The following is a 21,393-nucleotide window of genomic DNA, read 5'->3' on the forward strand; positions in this document are numbered from 1 at the left end:
TAACCGCTGTGTACCTCAGCCCCTCAACATCCCCTGGCTGGAGTGTCTCCATCCCTACAGCCCCTCCCCCTGCAGCCGCGCAGAGCCACCCGGCTCGTGGCCGCTGTTTACAAGGACACGCGCTTCCTGACAGTGACGCGAGCCGCCTCCTCCCCTTCCCCACGCTCTAGGAGGGGGCCGCGGGGGCCCGGCTCCCGCGTCGGCCAATCAGAGCGCACTTCCGTAGCTGACAAACTCAGTATAAAAGCTTGGGGCTGGGGCAGCGCGGTGGGGACCTTGAGGGTGGCCAGGCCAGTTTTGGATCCTGCGGGGAGCCGGGAACCGAAGGAAGCGACGCCGAGGGAGCGGGCACACCACGGAGAGAGAGACGAGGTCCGAAAACCCGGCAGCGCTTTTACGCACGGCTGCCAACTGGCTGCTGCCGACCGTCTCCAGTTCCCGAGGACGCGCGACCGGACACCGGGTCCCGCCGCAGCCGAGGACAGCTCGCTGCTCGCCGCAGCGAGGCCCGGGGCGGCCCTTCAGGGGGACCTTTCCCAGACCGCCCGGATGTGCACGAAAATGGAACAGCCTTTCTATCACGACGACTCATACGCAGCGGCGGGATACGGTCGAACCCCTGGCAGTCTGTCTCTACACGACTACAAACTCCTGAAACCAACCTTGGCGCTCAACCTGGCGGATCCCTATCGGGGTCTCAAGGGCCCCGGAGCGCGCGGCCCGGGCCCAGAGGGCAGTGGGGCAGGCAGCTACTTTTCGGGTCAGGGATCAGACACAGGCGCGTCTCTGAAGCTCGCCTCCACGGAACTGGAGCGTTTGATCGTCCCCAACAGCAACGGCGTGATCACGACGACGCCCACGCCTCCGGGACAGTACTTTTACCCCCGTGGGGGTGGCAGCGGTGGAGGTACAGGGGGTGGCGTTACCGAGGAGCAGGAGGGCTTCGCGGACGGCTTTGTCAAAGCCCTGGACGACCTGCACAAGATGAACCACGTGACGCCCCCCAACGTGTCCCTGGGCGCCAGCGGGGGTCCCCAGGCTGGGCCAGGGGGCGTCTACGCTGGTCCGGAGCCGCCTCCTGTCTACACCAACCTCAGCAGTTATTCCCCAGCCTCTGCATCCTCTGGAGGCGCCGGGGCCGCTGTCGGGACTGGGAGCTCGTACCCGACGGCCACCATCAGCTACCTCCCACATGCACCACCCTTTGCGGGCGGCCACCCGGCGCAGCTGGGCTTGGGTCGAGGCGCCTCCGCCTTTAAAGAGGAACCGCAGACCGTCCCAGAGGCACGCAGCCGCGACGCCACGCCGCCGGTGTCCCCCATCAACATGGAAGACCAGGAGCGCATCAAAGTGGAGCGAAAGCGGCTGCGGAACAGGCTGGCGGCCACCAAGTGCCGGAAGCGGAAGCTGGAGCGCATCGCGCGCCTGGAGGACAAGGTGAAGACGCTGAAGGCTGAGAACGCGGGGCTGTCGAGTACTGCGGGCCTCCTACGGGAGCAAGTGGCCCAGCTCAAGCAGAAGGTCATGACCCACGTCAGCAACGGCTGCCAGCTACTGCTGGGGGTCAAAGGACACGCCTTCTGAGCGCCTCCCTCGCTCCTCACGGACACCCCCAGCCCGGAAGGCTGGGCGCCCGCCCCCCACTGGGATGAGGGGGGCAGGCGATGGGCATCCGCCCGGAGGCCTGGGGCGCCGCACACACACTGGACTCTGGCTCGCCCGCCTGCGCCCAGTCCCTCCACCTCGACGTTTACATGCCTCCCCCCCCCCCCGCTGTCAATGGATTTTGTATGTCTTTTTTTTTTCTGGGAAGAGACCGAATTCATATTGAATATAATATATTTGTGTATTTAACAGGGAAGGAGAAGGGGGCTATCGCGGCGGAGCTGGCCCCGCCGCCTGGTACTCAGCCTGCCGGGACACTAGGGAGGGACCTCCGCCCCCTGCCCTCCCCCTCTGCACAGTACTGTGGAGAAGAAACACGCACTTCGTGTCTAAGAGTCTATTTTAAGATGTGTTTGTGTGTGTGTTTGACTTTTTATTGAATCTATTTAAGTAAAAAAAATTGTCTTTATTAATTCCTGTGGTCTTCTTTCTTCCAAGCCGGGCGGGTGGAGGGAGAACGGGCTGCCCCCAGCCGTTGCTTTTGGAGCTCGCTCCTCTCGGGTATCCCAGGGCCCAGTACAAGCATCCAGACCTCCCATCCCCTGAGCGCTGACACCCGACGCGGGGCAGGCAGGCAGTGGCAGGGAAGAAGCCACCCAGGACAAAACGCGGAATGTGTACGCGCGCCCCGCCCAGCGCCGGGGCTTTCCCCGCTGACGCGCCGGAAGCGCTGCCCATATATGGGCCTATTCTGCTCAGTGACGCCAGCGCGGTCTCCGGGCAGATTCCGGGAATCCCCTCCCCCCAGCTCTGCCGGGCAGGGCCGCGGCGCCGGGAAGGGGGCCGGGATTTTCCCGGGCAGGCGGCTCTCTGGGTGCGGAAAGCCCCAGGCCCGGGTCCAGGGCGCCCGCGGCGGGAGGGCTATGCTCTCCTGGGCACAGGGAGCCACCCGAGTGGCTCTCAACAGGCTGGCGCCGGAGTCCCGCCGCGCCCACGCCCCCTCCGTCGGATCTGACCCTGGCGGAGCCCAGCTGCAGCCTCGGTGTAGCAGACGCCGTCAGGACAACTCCCGCCAGGAAGGGCGGCGCCCGCCTGCCAGTGTCCCCTCCCGTGTGCCAGGCCAGAAGCTGGCAACTGCCAGGTCTGGTCCTGTCGGGGCAGTCGTTTGGGCCGCTGGGCGCTGCCGCAGCCTTTATGCTGGGCCCACTCCCCAGCAGCTGAAGTCCCCTGGGCAAAGAAGAAAACCGTAGTACTAGGGTGGAGCCGAGGAATAACTAAGTAGTAAAGTGGATGGGCTTTAAGTCAGTCTAGGCTACATAGTAAGGCGGACCTCTGAGTTCGAGGCTAGCTTGGTCTACAGAGTGTACTCCAGGACAGCCAGGGCTACACAGAGAAACCCTGCCGCACCTCCCACCCCCAACAATACAGCACAACAAAACTGTGACCCCAAACAAACAAAACCCTAAGAGACAGCTTGGACCACACTATAGATAGGAAAAAGAAGAGAGAGAGAAACAGAGACACAGAGAGAGAGGAGATACGGGGTAGATGAGAAGAAATGGCTCAGCGGGTAAAGATGCTTGCCCCCAAGCCTGAGTACTTGAGTCTGATCCCTGGGTCCTGGAGGAAGAAGCACTCACCTTCACATACTTTCAGCACAAATGAGCACGCGCGCGCGGGCACACACACACACACACACACACACACTTTTTAAAGGAAGAAAAAAGAAAGGAGGGCTGAAGAGATGGCTCAGCAGTTAATGGCATGGACCACTGCTATTCCAGAGCATACACTGCACACACCTTAGGCGTCTCACGAAACTCTATAACGAGCTCCAGGGGATGCAATGCCCTCTTCCGGCCTCCACAGGCACTGCACTCTTCTAAGCAAAAAACCCACATATACAGAGCTAGTTCCAAGACAGCCAGGGCTACCCCCAAAAAAATCCCTGTCTTGAAAAACCAATAAAATAAAATAAAAGTGAGGGCAGACATGATTTGAAAAATGGTGATGAGAGTTAGGAAGGGTCCTATTAGCTCAAAGTGTGCCTGCTGGAGCAGGGAAGGCAGGCTGATCCATGAATGTAACGCACTGTTATCTCTGCAACAAATTTGGCAGTGTAGGGTCCGAGCAAAGCTTGGGACAGAGGGATGGGATGCGAATACTGTGGCCCAAACAAGATTACCTGAAGAAGGCACATGAAATGGGAAATCACAGTAGGGTGGATGAACTCAAGAGACCCAAGCAGGAGCTTTGAGGAGACATTAGATTCCAGGGAACAGCTGAGTGTGGGCCTCTGTGGTAGAGTGTGCACATATCCTTCAGGAGGCCCTGGACGCCATCCCTAGCATGGGTGGAGAAAGGGAAAAACAGTTCCAAAGGGGGGAGATTATGAAGGCAGGCACGAAGGTATCCGTGTAAAATCTCAGCTCTGGCTGAAGGAACTGTAGTCTGATGACTCTCGTGTCAAAACATAAATAAAAACAACCAGACTGTCTCTTCTGTGGAATGAAAGTGGAACTCAGAATGGCAAGGCTGTTTCAGTGCACACAGCTGAATGGAACCTCTGAAACACCCATCTCCAATCTAACCCTCCTCGGCCTTCGACCTCAGGAAGCAAATGCTCTTCCCTGCGACTCCCACCGTTGGCTCTCTCAGGACCTTGGTCTCACTCGCTTGCCCAAAATTTACATGGAAATGGGACTGAGCCTGGACTTCACCTACTGGAACTCACATGGTGATCTGATTTTATTCCCCGTCCAATGTGGAGACCCACTGACGATCGCCGTTGTTAAATAGCACTTTCCGGCTGATGGCAAGAAGCGGGCATCGGTCTACAGAGACAGGATCCATAAGTAAGCTGTCCACCTCTGTTTTGGTTGTTTGGAGCAAGAAGTGCTCTTAACGGCTAAACCATCTCCTCTCCAGCCCTATTATTGGTTTTTCCTTTTTCCTTTTTTTTTTTTTTTGAGGCAAGGTTTTTCTGTAGAACAGGCTGGTCTCGAACGCACAGAGATCCGGCTGCCTCTGCCTTCTGAGTGTTAGAATTAAAGGCGGTGCGCCACCAAGGCCCGATCCGGTTGGTTTTTTTTTTTTTTGTTTGTTTGTTTGTTTTTTTCTTTTAAGACAGATCTCACTACTGTCAGGTCACGGGGTAATGGATTACCGAGCAATGAATGTGGTAATGCCTCCACCTTGTGGTGAAGAGCAGTAATTGCAGAGCCACTTGTACAGGCCAGAGAGTAAAGATGGGGTTGGAGTCAAGCTAGAGAGTACACCAACACAGTCTTCCACTGTCCCTAATACTTTATTGGTTTCCTATAGACCTGTGCCCAGTTGGGTGAGTTCAGGGCAGGGGGTCACTATTCACCAGATTCCAGGTGGGGAATGAGAAAGCCTTGGCCCAGCCTCCAGCCCCTACACAGACTGTGGAGGGGGATCTAGTCTTTTCTGGGCCAGCACAGGACATCCAGGTGGGGCGAGATCCAAGAACTCAGGATCACTGATGTTTAGCCATCTTAGTTGTGTTTGGAGAAGTATTCCTTGCTGTCATCCACATTGGGCTTGATGGTGTCACTGCCGGGCTTCCAGCCAGCAGGACAGACTAGAAAAAACACACAAGGATGAACACGAGGCTGAGCACCACCACCAAGGTCAGGAACAAGTAGGCCACGCAAGAGCCTAGGCCGCACCGCACGGAAGAGGCTGGGAGCTAAGGGCCAGGGTTCCAAACTGCAGGCAAGGCAAGACGAGACGGTTTCCTGGGCGAAACTTTTTTCTGTTCTATTGTTTCGTTTGTCCTGGTTTATTTTTTGGCCTCGACCCCAGCCTGACTGCTGGGATCACAGATGTGTATCACCACACTAAGCTGCAAATTCTTTTTATTTTATCTGCTGATGTATTGGCGTTTGAGTCCTGGGCCTTTTGTAAACCAGGGCTCTACATCTAGGTGTAGCTGTCTTTTTTCTTAAAAAGGGGGCTTCTGTCTGGTCTTCAGCTCTCTCCATAGATCAGGCTGGCCTCAAGCATTCAGAGATCCTCCTCCTCTGCCACCCCAGGGTTTGGGCTGTATCACCACACCTGAGCCTTTTGATTTTAAAACTGTCTCTGGCTGTAGCCCAAGCTGGCCCCCTGCATCACCTGCCAAGTGCTGAGATTATAGGCCTGTCTCCATGCTCCTCCCCTTCAACTCAATCAGCCTTAACCTCCCCAAACTTTGTACCTGTGGTCAGCTGTCCCTTCCATATGACAGGGTGCTGATTGGACTATGGGTATAGCTCAGTAGAAGAGCACTGTCTAGTATGTTTGAAGCTTTGATCACTAGCAAGAGAACATGTGTGCTGGTCTACACAGCTAGCTCCAGGCCAACAGCAATGCATACTGAGACCTTTTCGTGTGTGTGTGTGTGTGTGTGTGTGTGTGTGTGTACTCTAACCTGACTAAGATTAACTTGGGACACTTTTCAAATACATTTTTTTTTTTTTGACTTTTTGAGGTAGGTTCTCATGAAGTTTGGGCTGGCCTTGAATTAACTCGGTGGCTGAAGATGACCCTCAATCTGACCTTTCTCCCTTGGTTTCGAGTGCTGGGATTACGGGCATACACCACACACCCAGCTTTATCTTGGTCACAGGGACTGAACTCAGGGCTTTGTGAATGCCAGTCAAGCACTCAACCAAGTCCAATTCCCAGCTTGAAAGCCTGTCAGTGCTCTACTTTTTTACCTTTTCGTTTTGGTTGTTTTAAGAAAAGGTCTCAGCCGGGCGGTGGTGGCGCACGCCTTTAATCCCAGCACTTGGGAGGCAGAGGCAGGCGGATCTCTGTGAGTTCGAGGCCAGCCTGGTCTACAAGAGCTAGTTTCAGGACAGGACAGGCTCCAAAACCATAGAGAAACTCTGTCTTGAAAAACCAAAAAAAAAAAAAAAAGAAAAAAGAAAAAAAAAAAAGGTCTCATTCTATATCATGGGCTAGCTTTAATCCTGCCTCAGACACTTCCTGCCAAGTGTGGGGATGGCAGGCTCGACCCAGCACACCTAGATCAAATACCTTCAGCCAGCTCCCAGCTCTTCAGCTTTGTTTACTATGTATACAAATCGCCACCCCATCCTAGACACTCCCCGCAGGCAGAGAACTGAATTTTGTATGGGGCTTAAAAAAAAAATCCAGTGTTTGTTTTGCCTGTGTACATGTTTGTGCCTGCTACAGGAGAGAGGGTCAGATCCCCTGAGACTGGAATTACAGATGCTTATAAGCTACCACGTGGGTGCTGGGAATCCAACCCTGGTCCTCTGGGAAAGCAGCCAGTATTCCAGCCATCTCTCCCACCCTTGTGTGGGGCTATGACATCCACCCCATAAAGCTGCTAGGGCAGACAGCTCGTGTATGCAAGCTGTACAGAGCTGAGAACCAAGGAGGGCCTCCCCATTGCGGACACTCACTCACCTTCCCCGTGCTCATCTGTATACTGAAAGGCCTGGACTAGGCGCAGAGCCTCATCCACAGAGCGTCCCACCGGTAGGTCATTGACTGTGATCTGACGCAGGACACCCTTGGCATCGATGATAAAGAGGCCCCTGAAGACATGAGGGCCTACAGTGAGGAGCTTGGAGCCTCCCACTGCCAGGACCAGGGAACGAAACACACACACACCCCATTAGCCACAGTGGTCCCTTTAGCTTTGAGATGGGACTCCTGGAGTTGGGCTGAGGTCCCCGCTGTACCTGTAGGCAATGCCCTCATCAGTTTTTAACACGCCGTAGTTCTGGGACAAGCTTCTAGTCACATCAGCAAGCAGGGGGATGTTCAGGGGGCCCAAGCCTCCCTCCTTCCGTGGAGTGTTGATCCTGTGGGTGAGAGAGTCAGGGTTGGAGACTTAGGATGTCCAGCACAGCAGAATTCTCCCCCGTGGGCCTCCAGTGTGATAAGGGCTGAGTGGGGGTACTGGAAGCAAGAGATAAAGGATTTAAAAATGGCTGGGGAGCTCCACCCACCCCACCCTGGTGGAGGCAGCACAGCTGGGAAGAGATGGCCCCAGATAAAGCTTCATCTTCAAGTAGCTTCACTGTGGGCTCCTGTAATTTGCAGTAGAGACACCACATCAGAGTTCCCATTGCAAAAGCAGGGATAGGAGCTCAATAGGAGGGCACTTGCTTTGCAGCAATGAGACCTTGGACTGACTCCTAGTTTTGAAAAAAGGGAGGGAGGGAGGGGAGTTCCCACCATCATCCAGCTCTGGTCTTTCTATCAACCCATCCTCTTGAGAACTAGAGTTTCCCGTTTCATGAAATAGGGCGATGCAGTTTGTCTCCTGAGAACTAAGCCACAAGCCTCTGCAGTTTCCTTCACCTTCCAACTAGGTGCCAAACGCTAATTACCGTCATCCTTGTAAGGGCTTGGGTTTAATTGTTTCCATTCTTTAGAAGATGAAGGTGGAAGACAGTTTATCCCCATAGCTTGGGCTTTCCTACATCTCTGCACCCACTCCCCCGCGGAGACCCATACCACGCCAGGTGGGTGAACTGAGAGTCCACGGACACTCCGAGCACCTCGCAACCCAGCTTTCGAAAGTCCTCAGCGTGGTTGCTAAAAGCGATGATCTCCGTGGGGCACACGAAAGTGAAGTCCAGCGGGTAGAAAAAGAGGACCACGTACTTCCCTAGGGAAGAGGAGACCGGAAGAAAAGTTAGTTCAAGTCCCTTTCATATTACCCTATCCCCACCTGGCTCCCCTCCGGGCAGCTTCACCTCTGTAGTCCGAAAGCTTGACTTCCTTGAAGGCGCCATCCACCACCGCGGTGGCCGTGAAATCAGGGGCCGGCTTTCCGATGTAAGCGTTGCCGGATGCCATGACTGAAAGAAGAGACCCACAACGCAAGGCTGGTCAGTGCCGCAAAAGACCCTTTGTCTGGCTTTCCCAAGGTCACTCTTGGGGCTGAGCCCAGACACTGAGTCCGAGAAGTGGAAACAGCAGTACTCATATTCACCCTTCCAGAACAAGGTCTGCAAGGACTCAGGAGACCCGCCTCCCCCCCACCAAAAAAAAAAAAACAGGGCCCAAGTGATGGGGTCACCGCTGCCACCTGAGTCAGCCCAAGCACGGGAGAAGGAAGGGTCGTGAGCCCTTAGTTTCAGAACGGGATGGCGAGCCTGTGAGCTTGGCGGCGCTACGGCCTGCAAGCCAGGGCTCCAGCCTTGAGTCGGCCTCCACCCCCCTCCATCCCACCAACCCCACCCCTGCAAGGACAAAGGCGGCCACCATAGAGCACGAAAAACAAAGACCTTCAGCAAGGAGGTAATAATAGACCCAGAACCGCACCAATGGGGCGCCTCCTATTCGTGTGCACTCTGGGTTTCCATACCTGCGTGGGCAAGATCCGGACACGCGGACGACCAGACACGACAGGACACAGAAAACAGAGATCTCAGAGCCAAATGAGTCCTAGGCCCTAGAGCTTTTTATGCGCGGCCCAAACCACGTGAAGCAGGGCAGGGGAAGGTGGGCGGGACAGCTCCGCGGTCGGATCCACTGCGCCTGCAGAGGGGGAGAGCGAGGACCGGTTCACGCGCTTGCACAAGGGAGATGGGTGGGGTGTGCCCTTGCGGACGCCGGGATGGTCTGTGCTGTGGGCTCCGCGCGGTCCCGAGCCGCCGGGGCGCGTTGGGGTCGGTTGGAGTCCGGGCATGGCCCGGAGCCGACTGGCTCTACTGCTCCCACATCTAGTGCTTCTGGGACTGGTGTCCTCTACTCAGATCGACCCGGACTACCAGTATTTTGGCCAGCAGGGCACAAGTGATACCTGGGAGTTGCTGAGGTTGCAGCGAAAAAAGGGTAAACTTGAAGGTGGCGGGAGTGACAATTTCAAAAGGTGCCCCCAGAAGCCTTACTTAGCCAGTTGGCTACACACAGCCCCTCCGGTGTTGACTCTGCCCAGCTCAGCACAGGCCTGTCCTCTGGGACTGGCCGCTTTTCTTTGAGTGTGTTGGTTTCTCATCTGTGAGTTGTTTTAGATTTGTTTCGTTTCACTATACTGAAAATTTTACCCGGCAGCTTCCTCGGTGGTCTGATCTATGTAATAGACACTGACTGTCAGGAGCAGGGCACCAGGAGACAATAAACAACCTATAAACACGGTGCTAGGAAGGGTGGAGACGGAGATGGAAACTGGCCCAGGCAGCCTGAGATGTCAGCAAAGGTGTGGTGAGGATGGTAGCAACCCATTCAGCCGGAATGACTGGCAGGGTCAAAATTACAGAGATTGGGCGACAGTGTCCCAGGAAGAGGGAACAAAAGCAAAGGCCAAAAGGCCTCAGGGGAGGATGGGAAAAGCTGGGAGTCGTTTGGCAAAGATCTGTTGAGGAAGGGTATGAGGCACCAGGCTGAGTTTATCTCCACACACAGAAGTATCAGTAAGGAGTGGTGATAAGGCTTAGTGTTGTGCTGATAGCTCAGACGGAGGAGCCCTTGGCCCAGCCAGCATGAAGTCTTGTTCCTTCCCCAACACTGCAGAATCCACTACCCTATAGCAGTACACACCTGCAATCCTAACTTTCGGAACTGGAGTCAGGGGATCTGAAGTTCAGAGTCATCTTTGGCTACTAAGGGAATTGGAGGCCAACTTGGAGTACATGAGACTCTGGCAAGAAAGGAGGGAAGGGAGGGAGGGAGGGAGGGAGGGAGGGAGGAAGGGAGAAAAAAAGAGTCCTGTAAAAGTGTAAGTCAAGGGGCTGGAGAGATGGCTCAGTGGTTAAGAGCATTGCCTGCTCTTCCAAAGGTCCTGAGTTCAGTTCCCAGCAACCACATGGTGGCTCAACCATCTGTAATGGGGTCTGGTGCCCTCTTCTGGCCTGCAGACAGACAGAACATTGTATACATAATAAATAAATATTTTTAAAAAAAAGTGTAGGTCGGAGCCGGGCGATGGTGGCGCACGCCTTTAATCCCAGCACTCGGGAGGCAGAGGCAGGCGGATCTCTGTGAGTTCGAGACCAGCCTGGTCTACAGAGCTAGTTCCAGGACAGGCTCCAAAGCCACAGAGAAACTCTGTCTCGAAAAACCAAAAAAAAAAAAAAAAAAAGTGTAGGTCGGGGGAGGAGGTAGTGCATTTGACCAGAGTGTGTGAGCCCTTACACTTATCTTTAGCACAACAGTGAAAAAAAAAAAAAAAAAAAAAAACTTCGTAGCTGCTCCTGAGCATAAAAAACTACTTTGTTGCTACACGTTAGCCAGGCAGGAAGGCAGCAGCAGGGGATTTAACTGCCCTCACTGAGTCATTTATCTCGCCCTCTGTTAGCCCTGCCTGTCAGGAGGCTGTGCACCTGCTGGGTCGGCCCAATGAAGTCCCTTAGAAGTCCCTTAGGATAACAGTCAACTTTGGTTGTCAGGTGTGAAGGAGGACAGAGTGTCCGTACTCCCAGCTGAACAGGCTGGCACAGATTGGGGGTATCGGTTTGCAGCTGTGGGCAGTTCATGTTTGTCAGCCTGACAGGTGGCTTGCTCTCCTAGCTCTCACCACCACACAGAGGCAGTAAAGTCTCCAAACGCCAGCTGTCATTGGGTTCCTTATCTCTGTCCCTCCATGGACAAGTCAACTGTGTGGAGGCTAATTTCCCCAACTGGGTTTTCATGTCCACCTTCCTTCTTCAGTAGTGGAAGAGTCCGTCCTAGGCCCGTGGGGAGAGTGGCGTTGTTTCTGCGATCTGGGCAAACAGGAGCGCAGCCGTCAGGTGCAGGGCACAGCGCCGGTCCCTGTGTTCATGGACCGGGAGAACCTGGTACAGTTGAGGCCCTGCCGGCAACGGGATTGTTCGTCTTGCAGACCGATGGACTGCGACTGGAGGATCTGAGCAGAGGTGAGCAGTTGGGGAGGCGCAGAGAAGCCAGAGACCCAGAGGACCCAGGAGTAGGCAGGGAGAGAAAAAGTGAGGTAGGGCTGACGTGAAATGAACACTTGGGCCCAAAGTCTGAGGCTTTAGGCTGGTGGGGGAGCAGGCAGCTGACTTTGAACACAGGAGTCTTTCTGATAGCCAGGGGGAAGGTAGGAAATGTGGGTAGGGGTGAACCTTGTTGGTGGTGCACAACTGTGATTCAGGTGCCCAAGACAGAAGCAGCAGGATCAAGAGTTCAAGATCAACCTGGGCTACATAGATAGCAAGGGCAGGCCATTTAAGGCTATAGGAAACCTTGTCTTCAAAACAAAAGCAGAGCCAGGCAGTGGTGGCGCACACCTTTAATCCCAGCACTTGGGAGGCACAGGCGGGTGGATCTTTGTGAGTTCGAGGCCAGCCTGGTCTACAAGAGCTAGTTCCAGGATAGACTCCAAAGCTACAGAGAAACCCTGTCTCAAAAAAACCAAAACCAAACCAATAAAAAAAAAAAAAAGCAGAAAAGGAAAGGGTTGAAGAGAAGAAGGTGGCACCAGAGAGGCACGTGATAGAGGAACCGGAACTCAGAGGATGGACCGTGACTTTGATGAGAAACAAGATTCCACACAAAAGGACATGTGTCCCACTGAGGAAGGGAACAACAGAGGAATGTGATTGAATTAGCAGAGAGGTCTGGGAGATGTGGGCTTCTTTAAATTAGGAAAGAGCAGGAGAAGGGGGGGGGAGGGAAGGGAGAAAGAAGCCTGCATGGTGTGTGCAAACCTTAAATGGGAATCTGCCGGGGCCTGGAATCTATAATGGTGGTAGAGAAGGCTTTGCTTCAGTGAGATGTATTATGGGACAGGTCCTGGAGGCAGCAGCGTCCTTGAGAACTATTAATGCGGGTTTTGGGAAATTGGAGTCAGAAGGCCTGAGCCCTGTTAAATCTGGGACACCTAGTACTAGGAGCATAGATGATGTGGAGAATGTGGAGCGTGTTGGCGCTGAGGAGGCAAACGCAGGTGTAGCTCTGTGAGTTCAAGGCCAGTCAGGGAGACAAGTGAGTTGCTGGGGAAAAAAAAACAGAAAACAACAACAACAAAAAAAAAAAACTAGGACCCAGTGAGGTCAAGACTCCGAGAGTGCAATGATATTTGATCTTTTGTCATTTTGTTAGGTTTATTCTTCTTTCAGACAAGGTTTCTCTGTGTAGCCATGGCTGTTCTGGAACTAGCTCTGCAGACCAGGCTGGCCTCAAACCCAAAGATCCACCTGCCTCTACCTCCGAGTGCTGGAATTAAAGGTGTGCACCTTCACCGCCTGGCTGATACTTAATATCTATTAAGTCTCAAAAAAGTCCGCTATGGCGCACTCCTTTATTTTTTTTTCTTTTTAAATTTATTTATTATGTATACATATTCTGTCTGCGTGTATTCATTCCTGCAGGCCAGAAGAGGGCACCAGACCTCATTCCAGATGGTTGTGAGCCACCATGTGGTTGCTGGGAATTGAACTCAGGACCTTTGGAAGAGCAGGCAATGCTCTTAACCACTGAGCCATCTCTCCAGCCCTGGCGCACGCCTTTAATCCCAGCACTCGGGAGGCAGAGGCAGGTGGATCTCTGTGAGTTCGAGACCAGCCTGGTCTACAGAGCTAGTTCCAGGACAGGCTCCAAAGCCACAGAGAAACCCTGTCTCGAAAAACCAAAAAAAAAAAAAAAAAGGTCCGCTGAATGTGGGGTGGTAACCTCATCATCCCGAAGGTAGAGAGGAGGCATTATGAGTAGAAAGTCATCCTAGGCCACGTAGTGACTTCAGGGGAGGCAACCTGGGCTTCATAAGAAACTGTCTCAAACAAACAAACAAGAAACTGCAAAAAAACAGTCAAGTGAACTGCATCTTAATTTCCTCTTTATTTCTCTTTACATCAGTCACTGAGGGCCTGGTTCCAGCAGCAACGGGGCGGAGCTTGCAAAGTGACCCCGCCCATCCCCGACTACAAACCGCGCCCTTAGTGGACTACAATTCCCAGAAGAGAGCACAGCAGCGGCGACAGCGGCGCGCGCTTCGACGACCACGCCGACGAGTGCGTCGGAGGCGGGTCCTGCACGTCGATTGGTCGGCATCGAGAGCGGCAACCGGACTTGCGGAAAACGCGCGCTGGGACCTGCGCCTGCAAAATTGTTTTCTGCAGCTTTTGGCTGTCGCTGAGGCGGCATGGATCTCAGCGAGCTGGAAAGGGACAATACGGGCCGCTGTCGCCTGAGCGCTCCTGTACCCGCCGTGTGCCTCAAGGAGCCGTGCGTCCTGGGCGTGGATGAAGCGGGCCGGGGCCCGGTGCTTGGTGCGGCCCCAGGGCCGCAGGCCGGGAGGCGCGTTGTGAAAGGGGTGTAGATTGCAGGGACGTGGGAGTGGGGATCGAGCACGGCCTTGAGACCCAGGAGTGATAGTGGGATGTCTTTGGGTCATGGTGGTGATGGAACAAGGCAGGCGGCTTTTAGGTGTTCACTGGTTGGTACCCCGCTCTTAGAAATCTGACTTCCCTCCCAAGGCCCCATGGTCTACGCCATCTGTTACTGCCCGCTGTCCCGCCTGACAGATCTTGAAGGCCTGAAAGTGGCAGGTGAGCCTGTGCTGAATGTCTGCATTTGGGGTTCCGGGGTATATGCAGAGGCGCAGGTGAGATGGAGAGGGGAAGCAGGAACTGAAAGACCCAGCGAACTGCTCCCCCCCCCCCCGCTTTTTTTTCTTTAACTTCTCAGATTCAAAGACCTTGACAGAGAACGAGCGGGAGAGGCTCTTTGCGAAAATGGAGGAGGATGGAGACTTTGTGGGATGGGCTTTGGACATTCTGTCTCCAAACCTGATCTCTACCAGCATGCTTGGGCGGTAAGGGGCCCCTGCGTGGGTAGGGGAAGAGCGACCAACACAGATTGGCCGGGTTCTGCATCCGGGATGGTGTCGGCTAAGCTCTGTCCCTTACCACAGGGTCAAGTACAACCTCAACTCCCTGTCCCATGATACAGCTGCCGGGCTGATACAGTATGCGCTGGATCAGGGTGTGAATGTCACCCAGGTGAGCTGTTGGGTCACAGCCCTTTGGTGACCTTCTGGTGAAAGGGGCTTTAAAAAATTGAAGCTGGGGACATAGTTGGAAGACTGTTTGCCTAGCGTGCATGAAGTCCCGGCTTCCATCCCAGCATCGCTTGGAATCAGAGTTGTAGCACTTAGGAAGTGGAGACAGGAGGATCAAGATTTTAAGGCCAGCCACCCTTAGCTCCAGAGTGAGTTGGTGTCAGCCTGTACCACCTGGAACCCTGTTTTGTTTTTTGTTTGTTTGTTTTAAATCATAAGGCTGGACATAGCGGAGGAGAATTGTGACTTCAGGACATACATGGAGACCCTCCATGTCTTAGTTGCTACATGCCTGTTGCAGAGGCATGAGTAGTGAAAAGCCATGGTGGCACTCAGGAGGCAGAGGCAGGCCGATCTCTGAGTTCCAGGACAGCCATCATAGTGAGACCCTGTCTAAAACCTTCCTTTGGATCCATAGCCCCCAGTGACACGAACCTGTCATCCCGATGCCAGGATGAAGGAAGATCTTAGGGTCTTGCTGGCTAGCCAGTCTAGGTGAATTGAGGAGCTCCAGGTCTAGTCAGAGACCTTGCCTCAAAATAAATAAGTTAGGCAAACAAACAAATAAATAAATAAAAATGTACACGTTCATTCAGGTGGAAGACAGAGGTCACAGTCAGGGATTTTCCTCGGTTGTTCTTCAAAAGTCACCCTAGAGCCAGGCTATAGTAAACAGTTGGAGTGGTGGTGCAGAGTCAAGTGGATGTCTGTGAGTTCGAGACCAGCCTGGTCTACAGACTGAGTTCCAAGATATCCAAGGCTACACAGAGAAGCCCTGTCTCAAAAAAAAAAAAAGAAGTGGCTAGAGAGATGGAAGTTTTGACAGCTATTCCAGAGGACCTGGGTTGGAGTCCCAGCAACCACAGGGTGGCTCCCACACAAACATTCTAACTCCAGTTCCAGGCAGCCTATGCCCTTGTCTGGCCTCCTCAAGCAACACACCCATACACATAATTTTTTTTTAAAGATTTATTTATTATTTATTAGGTATGCAACATTCCTTCCATGTACACCTGCACACCAGAAGGGGGCACCAGATCTCATTACAGATGGCTGTGAGCCACCATGTGGTTGCTGGGAATTGAACTCAGGACCTCTGGAAGAGCAGCCAGTGCTCTTAACTGCTGAGCCATCTCTCCAGCCCCCACATAATTTTTTTTTTTACTTTATGTGCATTGGTTCCCCTAGAACTGGAATTACAGATAGTTGGGAGCCACCATGTGGGTGCTGGGAATTGAACCCAGGTCCTCCGGAAAAGCAGTCAGTACTCCTAAACACACTGAGCCATCTCTCCAGCCCCAACATATAACATTTTAAAAAAGAAATTAAAGTACATATCAGTTATTTAAACAGAAAGGAATTAGGGGCTGTTAAGATGGCTTAGTAAGGAGGCTTGTGTCCCAGCCTGACCTGAGTTTGATTTTCCGTATGGTAGAAGAGCTGATTCCCAGCGATATTCTGTGATCTTGATGCAGTGGGAGTTTATTCCCTCCAACATAATAAATGTCGAAAAGTTTATTTTAAATATTTATTCATATATGGGTATACTGTGTAAGTGCCTGATGCCCACAGAGGCCGAAAGAAGATGTGGGATCCCCTGGAACTAGAAACAGTTGTGAGCCACTATTTGGGCGCTGGAAGCTGAGCCTGGGTCATCTAGAGAAGTGTTCTTAACTTCTGAGCCATTTCTCTAGTCCTATTAAAATAAGAAAAAAAGTAATTTTTAAAAATCAGTTGGGACTGTAGCCTGGCTATATAGGGCTTTTGAAGAGCAATTGAGGAAAAGCGCTGACTGTGACTTCCAGCTTCCTCCTGAATGTTCACACACCCGTCACCTGGCACGCTGGGGCACACATGCACCGTTGCACATGCATACACACAATGGATGGAAGGGAAATGAGGGTCAGCATTGCAGGTGAGCAGTAGCGCTGTGCTGAGCATGCTCCAGCACCTGGGCCTACTCTCCAGCATCAGGGTGGTTCAGTGCATAAGAACCCCTGGCAATCTGAGTTCAATCCTCATGAGGGACAACTGGCTTCTTCAATGTCTTCTGACTTCCACAGCCTGGCATGTGTGTGTGTGTGTGCACACACATACTACAAAAAGTGAATAAGATTTCCTTCAGGAAAAGTTTAGTTGGCAAATTCAGCATTAGAACCAGATTTTATTTTGATTAGTCCTGCCCTAAATATATGCCCCAACCTCCCTATTCTAAGTCTCCAATGGTCCAGAGTGATTCCACAGTTCCACTTGTTCTGGCTTCTGTCCTGTGTCAGGGTCCACCCTATACCTGGGAATCCATCCCATCCAGTTTTCTCAGTGGGCCCACTTTTAGATGGCCCCCTCTACCCTGCTTTTTGCAAAGCAGACAGTCTCAGTGAAATGTAGGTTTTTTTTTTTAATTTAATGAACTTAAAAGATTATGCGTATGGCTGTTTGCATATATGTCACATGCATGTATGGTGCCCACTAGATGTCAGAAGAAGGTATCAGATCTCCTGCAATTAGAGTTACAAATTTTTTTTAAATATTTATTTATTTATTATGTATACAATATTCTGTCTGTGTGTGTGCCTGCAGGCCAGAAGAGGGCACCAGACCCCATTACAGATGGTTGTGAGCCACCATGTGATTGCTGGGAATTGAACTCAGGACCTTTGGAAGAGCAGGCAATGCTCTTAACCACTGAGCCATCTCTCCAGCCCCAGAGTTACAAATAGTTTTGAGCCACATGTGGCTGTTGGAACTGAAGCCAGGTCCCCTGAGAATAGCAAATGCTCTTGACTACTGAGCCATCTTTCTAACCCCTTTTTGATTTTGAGGGATATCATGTAGCTCGGCATGTCCTCCAACTCCATATGCAGTTATCCCTTGAGCTTCTGATCTCTACCTCCGTTTTCCAAGTGCTAGGAGGACAGGCCTATGCCACCAAAGCTAGGAATGTGGTCCTGGGGATGGAATGGAGGCTTTGAGTGTTCTAGGCAAGCACTCTACCTGCTGAGCCATATCCCCAGCCCAAATGCAAGGATTCTAATGTAGGGTATTTGCTGCCTTGTCCTCAGCCCCTAGAATAATGGTGCGCACTAAGTGCTCAAGCCTGTCGCATGCTTAGGGAAAGTATATCTTGTTTTAGGTCAGTGGTTCTCAATCTGTGGGTTGCAATCCCTTTGAGGGGTCGTTTATCAGATATCCTGCATATCAGATATTTATATTACAATTCATAACAGCAAAATTACAGTTAGAAAGTAGCAACAAAATAATTTTATGGTTGGGGTCCCCACATGAGGAGCTGTGTTAAAGGAAGATTGAGACCAATGTTTTAAACAGTGCTGTGGGTGGGGCGGAAAGAGCTGCTCGTGTAGTAAGAGGCAGTCTTATGATTGAGCTATCCTTAACCCTGATAAATAATTTTTTAAAAAAATTGTGTGGCCGGGCGGTGGTGGCACATGCCTTTAATCCCAGCACTTGGGAGGCAGAGGCAGGCGGATCTCTGTGAGTTCGAGACCAGCCTGGTCTACAAGAGCTAGTTCCAGGACAGGCTCCAAAGCCACAGAGAAACCCTGTCTCGAAAAACCAAAAAAAAAAAAAAAAAAAAAAAAAATGTGTGGCTGGCCAGTCGGTGGAGGTGCACACCTTTAATCCCAACATTTGGGAGGCAGAGGCAGGCAGAGCTCTGTGAGTTCAAGGTCAACCTAGTCTACAGAGTGAGTTCCAGGACAGGTTCCAAAGCTACAGTGAAACTGTCCCTTGAAAAAGAAAAAAAAAAATTGTGGGGCTGGAAAGATGGCTCAACAGCTGAGAGCACTTGCTGCTCTTACAGATCTGTGTTCAGTTCTTTAGCTCTCAGTGACTAAAACTGTAAGTACAGCTCCAAGGGATCTGACGCCCTCTTCTGGCCTCTGCAGGCGCCAGGCAAACGCACACACAGACACGCATGCAGACAGAACACCTGTACACCATAAGATGAGCAACGCTGGGCTGGCAGCTTAGTGCTAGGAAGTGGGTTTGGTCCTCACAGAGCAGGAAACTGTGTGCTTTACAGTTGTCTTTTCTGCTGTCAGTTAGATGACTGCGTTTCTGTCACCGTGGCAGGTATTTGTGGACACCGTGGGAATGCCAGAGACATACCAGGCTCGACTGCAACAACGCTTTCCAGGGATAGAGGTGACAGTCAAGGCCAAGGCAGATTCCCTGTTCCCTGTGGTCAGTGCTGCCAGCATCTTTGCCAAGGTTAGCATCCTGCTGGCCAAGGCCCACTTCCAGCATCTCCCCTGTGTAGGGACAGGCACGACTCCCATGAGGAAGGAGACACTAAACTACTTCCTGTCTTGCCTGCAGGTGGCTCGAGACCAGGCTGTGAAGAACTGGCAATTTGTGGAGAGTTTGCAGGATCTGGACTCTGACTATGGCTCAGGCTATCCCAATGGTGAGCTGAGGGTCTTCTTTTCATTAAGTTTTAAAAACTTTTAATAATACTCTGGAGGCAGAGGTAGGAGGATCTCTGAGTTTGAGGCTATCCTGGTCTACATAGTGAGCTTCACAACAGCTAGGGCTATATAAAGACCCTGTCTCAAAAGGCAAAACAAAATTCTATTTTATATGTATGGGTGGTTTCCAGCATATATATCTGTGTGCCATGTGCATGTCTCATGCCTGCAAAACACATGGTGCACATATGTAAAATAAAAGGAAATATTTTCAAAAATCAATATGAGGTCTGTACAGATGGTTCAGTAGCTAAGAGTACTTGGCTGCTCTTGCTGAGGATGAGAATTCAGTTCCCAGTACCCACACTGGGCAGCTCATAACTGTAACTTCAGCTCTAGGGAAGCCAATGGCCTCCAAGGACACATGCATTCATACACACAGACACACATACATACACTTTAAAATAAACATTAAGCCTGGCGGTGGTGGCACAAGCCTTTAATATCAGCACTCAGGAAGCAGAGACAGGCTCATCTCTGTGAGTTTGAGGCCACCCTGGTCTATAGAGTGAGTTCCAGAACAGCCAGGACTACAAAGAAACCCTGTCTGACAAACCAAAAAGATTAAAAAAAAAGAAGAAGAAAATAAAATTGGGCGGTGGTACACACCTTTGATCTCAGCACTCAGGAGGCAGAGGCAGGTGGATCTGTGTGAGTTTGCAGTCAGCCTGGGCTACATAGAGAAACCCTGTCTTGAAGAACCAAAGCAATCAAACAAAAGCAAATGGAAGGAGTTGGAGCACAGATTCATTTCATACTCTTTCCATTATGAGACTCCAGTCTCCTCCATTATGGACAGGAATACTTGCACACCTGCTCCCCAAACGTGGGCTGCTGCGAGGATTCGGCGACTTGAGACTGGTTTATACCTCAGTGGCAGAATATTTGCTCATCATGGACAAGTCCTTGAGTTCCACCCCACAACAAAATTCTTTTTTTTTTAATATTTATTTATTTATTATGTATACAATATTCTTCCTGCGTATATGACTGAAGGCCAGAAGAGGGTACCAGACCTCATTACAGATGGTTGTGAGCCACCATGTGGTTGCTGGGAATTGAACTCAGGACCTTTGGAAGAGCAGGCAATGCTCTTAACCGCTGAGCCATCTCTCCAGCCCCATAACAAAATTCTTAAGAAAGGAAAGACACAGTAGTACTTTCTTATCCTTGAAACAGGAGCAGGAGGATCACAAGTTTGGGGCTAACCTGGCAGCATAGCAAGACCTTGTCCCAAACAAACAAACAAAAAATCAATTTGATGACTGTTACCCTTGTGTTTTAGGGAGTTGTCTCAGAAATACTCCCAAAACTTCTTAAGCACTGATGAGACACAGAATGGGGGTTGGAGACAAACCACACCTGCCTATGCAAAGGACATGGGACAGAAAGGAACTTAAGATAGAGGGGGTGTCTTGGTACTCAAAAAAGCCAAAGATATATACCCTTAATCCCAGCATTCTGGAGGCAGAGGCAGGCGGGTGACCAGCCAGTGGTCTACAGAGTGAAATTCTGTCTTTTAACAACAAAGTGAAGAAGCTGAGGATGAAGGTGGCACGTGACTGTCACCTGTCACTCAGGTGCAGTCACCATTGCTTCTTTCTCCCTAGATCCCAAGACAAAAGCCTGGTTGAGGAAACATGTGGACCCCGTGTTTGGCTTCCCCCAGTTTGTCCGGTTCAGCTGGAGCACAGCCCAGGCCATCCTGGAAAAGGAGGCAGAAAGTGTCACATGGTTCGTGTCCTGAGCGTGCTGGGGGGGCAGAAGAGGGAAGGAGGCCATGTTTGTTCACTCAGCTCCTTGGGAAGTGGCCAGTGTCATTCCTTTTCCCCACAGGGAGGACTCGGCCGCTGAGGAAGATCCTGAGCAACCAGGAAAGATCACATCCTACTTCAGCCACGGACCTCAGACCTGCCGCCCGCAGCTCCCCCACAGATACTTCCAGGAGCGAGGCCTGGAGGCAGCCAGCAGCCTCTAGGAGTAAATGTGTGTACCTACCCCTAGGAATGAAGTTCTTCACAGAGTAAACGCTGTGCTTTGTGGCTGAGGGCTGGCAGCTGACTCTTCAAACAGAATAGGTGTTTCTAGATTGGTACAGTTTGATAATTTTTTAAAAACAAAGTGTCACTGTGTAGCCCTAGTTTGCTGGAACTCACTGTGTAGACCAGGCTGGTCTCGAACTCAGAGAAATCTGCCTGCCTCTGCCTCCCAAGTGTTGGGATTAAAGGTGTGCACCACCACCCAGCAATAAGGTGTCCTTGAACTCAACAGTGATTCCTCTGCTTCTGCCTCTGGAGTGCTTGGGAG

At 51.9% G+C, this 21,393-nt stretch overlaps 4 protein-coding genes across 5 annotated transcripts; 3 read left to right on the forward strand and 1 right to left on the reverse strand.

The window, feature by feature from the left end:
• Positions 1–239: 239 nt before the first annotated feature.
• On the forward strand, positions 240–2,078 carry Junb (JunB proto-oncogene, AP-1 transcription factor subunit). Its single transcript, XM_041649424.1, has one exon. The coding sequence runs from the start codon at positions 550–552 to the stop codon at positions 1,582–1,584; it is 1,035 nt and encodes a 344-aa protein (XP_041505358.1). The 5' UTR covers positions 240–549; the 3' UTR covers positions 1,585–2,078.
• Positions 2,079–4,893: 2,815 nt separating this feature from the next.
• Positions 4,894–9,117, reverse strand: Prdx2 (peroxiredoxin 2). The gene is made up of 6 exons (XM_041650926.1): positions 8,963–9,117; positions 8,349–8,453; positions 8,107–8,260; positions 7,326–7,448; positions 7,048–7,178; positions 4,894–5,209 (listed from the first exon to the last, which is right to left on the reverse strand). The coding sequence occupies exons 2-6, from the start codon at positions 8,449–8,451 to the stop codon at positions 5,124–5,126; spliced, it is 597 nt and encodes a 198-aa protein (XP_041506860.1). The 5' UTR covers positions 8,452–8,453; positions 8,963–9,117; the 3' UTR covers positions 4,894–5,123.
• Positions 9,118–9,195: 78 nt separating this feature from the next.
• On the forward strand, positions 9,196–13,513 carry Thsd8 (thrombospondin type 1 domain containing 8). The gene is made up of 3 exons (XM_041650927.1): positions 9,196–9,432; positions 11,248–11,453; positions 13,396–13,513. The coding sequence occupies exons 1-2, from the start codon at positions 9,285–9,287 to the stop codon at positions 11,445–11,447; spliced, it is 348 nt and encodes a 115-aa protein (XP_041506861.1). The 5' UTR covers positions 9,196–9,284; the 3' UTR covers positions 11,448–11,453; positions 13,396–13,513.
• Positions 13,514–13,588: 75 nt separating this feature from the next.
• Positions 13,589–21,300, forward strand: Rnaseh2a (ribonuclease H2 subunit A). 2 transcript variants are annotated; one of them, XM_041650924.1, is made up of 8 exons: positions 13,589–13,808; positions 14,016–14,087; positions 14,227–14,353; positions 14,453–14,540; positions 18,692–18,829; positions 18,938–19,025; positions 20,697–20,820; positions 20,923–21,299. In XM_041650924.1, exons 1-8 carry the CDS (start codon positions 13,682–13,684, stop codon positions 21,062–21,064), a joined length of 906 nt encoding a protein of 301 aa, XP_041506858.1. In that variant the 5' UTR covers positions 13,589–13,681; the 3' UTR covers positions 21,065–21,299. The 2 variants fall into 2 exon arrangements, with proteins under 2 accessions (XP_041506858.1, XP_041506859.1); XM_041650925.1 differs by having other exon boundaries at positions 13,631–13,764; positions 20,923–21,300.
• Positions 21,301–21,393: the final 93 nt, after the last annotated feature.

The sequence above is a fragment of the Microtus oregoni genome, unplaced genomic scaffold (genome assembly GCF_018167655.1).
Source record: "Microtus oregoni isolate MIOR12 unplaced genomic scaffold, Mior012 000004F_ref0000308, whole genome shotgun sequence".
Lineage (NCBI taxonomy): Eukaryota > Metazoa > Chordata > Mammalia > Rodentia > Cricetidae > Microtus > Microtus oregoni.